Here is a 2,947-nt window from a genome sequence, read left to right on the forward strand (position 1 = left end):
GAAAGAGAGTCGGTGTTATTCTTCAGAGGACAGCAGAGATCTGAGAGGAGAGGGAAGTGACTTCAGGTCGAGCTCCATTTGTAGAAAAGCAGACTCTTTCTGAGCTTTTAAAAAGAGCTGCAATAAATCTGATTGTAGGAGAAAGACTGCGAAAATAAGTGTTTATCTTTTGGGAGAAAATGCACTTTAAAATGTAACTATGATTGTTTTTCTTTGCTGCCTGGATTGACATTATGTCCTTAAATGTTTTTTATTAAATTCAAATTATTTTTTCATATTTCTTTATATTTTTAAGATTTATTTTGATATTGTGCTAAAATTAAGAATATTTCTCGTTATTTTTGAGTTAAATCAGAAGTTTTCTCTGCAACTGAAGAAAAAGGGCTGATTTTTACTTTGCAAGCAATTTAAAATGCATTTTATGTTAAGTTTGACTCATTTTTGAATATTCCCTCCTGTGTTCATGCATTGCACTTTAATAATGTGTGTGTGTGTGTGTGTGTGTGTGTGTGTGTGTGTGTGTGTGTGTGTGTGTGTGTGTGTGTGTTTACATAGTCACGTGTGGGGACTCGCTTCCCTTATGGGGACAAATTGGAGGTCCCCATAAGGGGGATCATTAATTTTAGGATGAAGACTTGGTTAGGGTTAGGGTAAGGGTTAGGGTAAGGGTAAGGTTAAGGGTTAGGGTTAGGGTTAGGGATGTGTTGGTTATGGTTAAGGTTAGGATAAGTCTCCAGGAAATGCATGTAAGTCAATGTAATGTCCCCTGAAGTGATGTATACATGGTATGTGTGTGTGAGTGTGTGTGTGTGTTCTGTAGATAATTACCCAGCAGCTCCATGGCCTCGTCCTCGTCCTCTATGTCCTCCTCGGCTCCGGGGGGGGGAGGCAGCGAGTCGAAGGAGTCCTGGGACAACATGGCCGCCAGCAGCTTCTTGTGATGCTGCTGCTGCTCCTTCAGACCTTTACTCTTCATCTTCACACTGAGGAAGAGGAGGAGAGTTGAAAGACAGTCAGGGATATGGCTATTTACTGGAATATGAGACGTAGTGACTCAAAATGAATAATACTCAGATTTGTATTATTTACACACCTTTTCATGCACATTTCACTTTTCCCTGCACCATTGTTTCTTGCAAATGTTTTATTGTTTTTTTAGGATAATTTGCACTATTTGAGGTCTTTTTCCTAAGTATATTGAGACGGAGGAGGAGGGCAGAAAGACAGGCAGGGATTTGGCTATTTCCTGGAATATGAAGACGTAAAGACTCAAAATGAACCAGAGTTGTATTATTTCCAAATGCTTTTTCATGCACATTTGATTTATTCTGTGTTCTACTTGCACTTTTGTTTCTTGCATTCATTTATGTGTTTTTATTGGGGTCATTATTTGAGGTCTTTTTCTTAAGTATATTGAGACGGAGGGCAGAGGAAGAGTCAGGGCTATGGCTATTTCCTGGAATATGAGACCTGATGACTCAAAATGAACCAGATTTGGTATTATTTATTGTTTGTACTTTCTCATGCATTTTCCTTTATTCTACTTGCACCATTGTTTCTTGCAGATGTTTTTTTGGGGTCATTTGCAGTTTTCTTGCACTTTGTCTTTTTCCCACGTGTATTGTATGTTGCTGCTGGAGGAGCTTCAGTCATGCATTTCCAACAACTACTCTATTGTGCATGACAATCAAAACCTTTGAATCCTTTCTAAAGTACTTTAAATATGAATCATCATGTATAATAACATGCTTTCAGCTGCTGAGGCAACATGTGCATGTGTAATAATAACTGCTGCTATATTAATTACATCCTCTCATCCTAATCCGTCCTGATGGTGAGTTTCCCTCCGTGTGTGCAGACGTGTGATTTAAAACGTGTTGCTTTTGGTAGCCGCTGCGAAAAGCACTTTATCTGCAGCTGCAAGTCACTTCGCAGGGAGGGGAGGAACAGAGGAATAGTTACGGAGGATATTTGGTTAAAAAAGGACGTTTTGTAAGAAGACAGAGGGATATGAGGTGTTGAAAGCTCCCATGTGTTCGTAGAGGAGAGCCTATAATGAAATACAAAGTGTAAGACAGACTGGATGGACGGCGTTCGGAGAAGCTCATAAAAAGCCACATATAGACTGTACTTTAAATAAAGATGAGAAAAATACAACTAAACAGAAAAAGCCAAAACAGTATTATTGTTTGTGTCCTTGAGCGTTTTTCTGTTAAAAAATAAATAGACAAGACAAAACAAAAAGACCTACAACACGATAAAAATAATAATTCAATGATGCTTAAATCCAATAAGGAACATTAAAGCTCCTTTTCCATTACGTTTGGGTTCCTTTGCATTCATGCCTAAATATGTGATGCAGACTGTACTGTAGCATTTATAAGCACACGGTTAGCAGCACGATGCATTATGGGTAATAGTCTTCTGCATCATGAAGTCTCCTGGCTGCTGTTCAATTAAAAGAAATGTACCAAGAGGAAGAAATATAATGATCTTCCTCCCTGGAGATGTGTTCTCAGGATTAAGGAGAGCGGCTGGGAATCTCTGCGCGCGGTCAGAGTTATGATACAGATTCTGCATCACCCTTATATCGGAGGAAGTCATTTCAGACCCCACAGGCTGAGGAAGTGTTTCATCTCAGTGGAATGACTTCACTGATAATGTGGAGGCTCAGAGGATGATTGAAACGTCTCATATTCTCTTAGTGGATAATGTTCATAAAGCGTCGTCTCTTAATCTGTTCTAAAGGTTTGATATTCTTTGGGTGTTCCCTCTGCTGCCGTGTGTTTTAGTGCATGTAAAGGGTCTGTGAAGGCTCTGATACACGTCCCATTGTGGAGGAAACTTCTGTGTAGCAATGCAGTGGGAGTCACCGACTCATGAAGGAGACACGGGACGAGCAGGAGATTTAACACTGAGATTTAATACAAGCATCAGCCGGAGAAAT

The 2,947-nt window shown here is 39.7% G+C and overlaps 1 protein-coding gene across 1 annotated transcript in view; it reads right to left on the reverse strand.

Annotated features, from left to right (window-relative positions):
- Positions 1–748: 748 nt before the first annotated feature.
- The window catches only part of LOC117535595 (uncharacterized protein C8orf34 homolog), a gene marked incomplete at its 5' end in the record, with an annotated part of 14,263 nt that continues 12,064 nt past the window's right edge, over positions 749–2,947 (reverse strand). The window contains one exon of the mRNA XM_034200117.1: positions 749–983. Coding sequence (XP_034056008.1) covers positions 752–983 — 232 coding nt within the window. The remainder of the gene's footprint in view (positions 984–2,947) is intronic.

The sequence above is a fragment of the Gymnodraco acuticeps genome, unplaced genomic scaffold, assembly GCF_902827175.1.
Source record: "Gymnodraco acuticeps unplaced genomic scaffold, fGymAcu1.1, whole genome shotgun sequence".
NCBI classification, from domain to species: Eukaryota; Metazoa; Chordata; class Actinopteri; order Perciformes; family Bathydraconidae; genus Gymnodraco; species Gymnodraco acuticeps.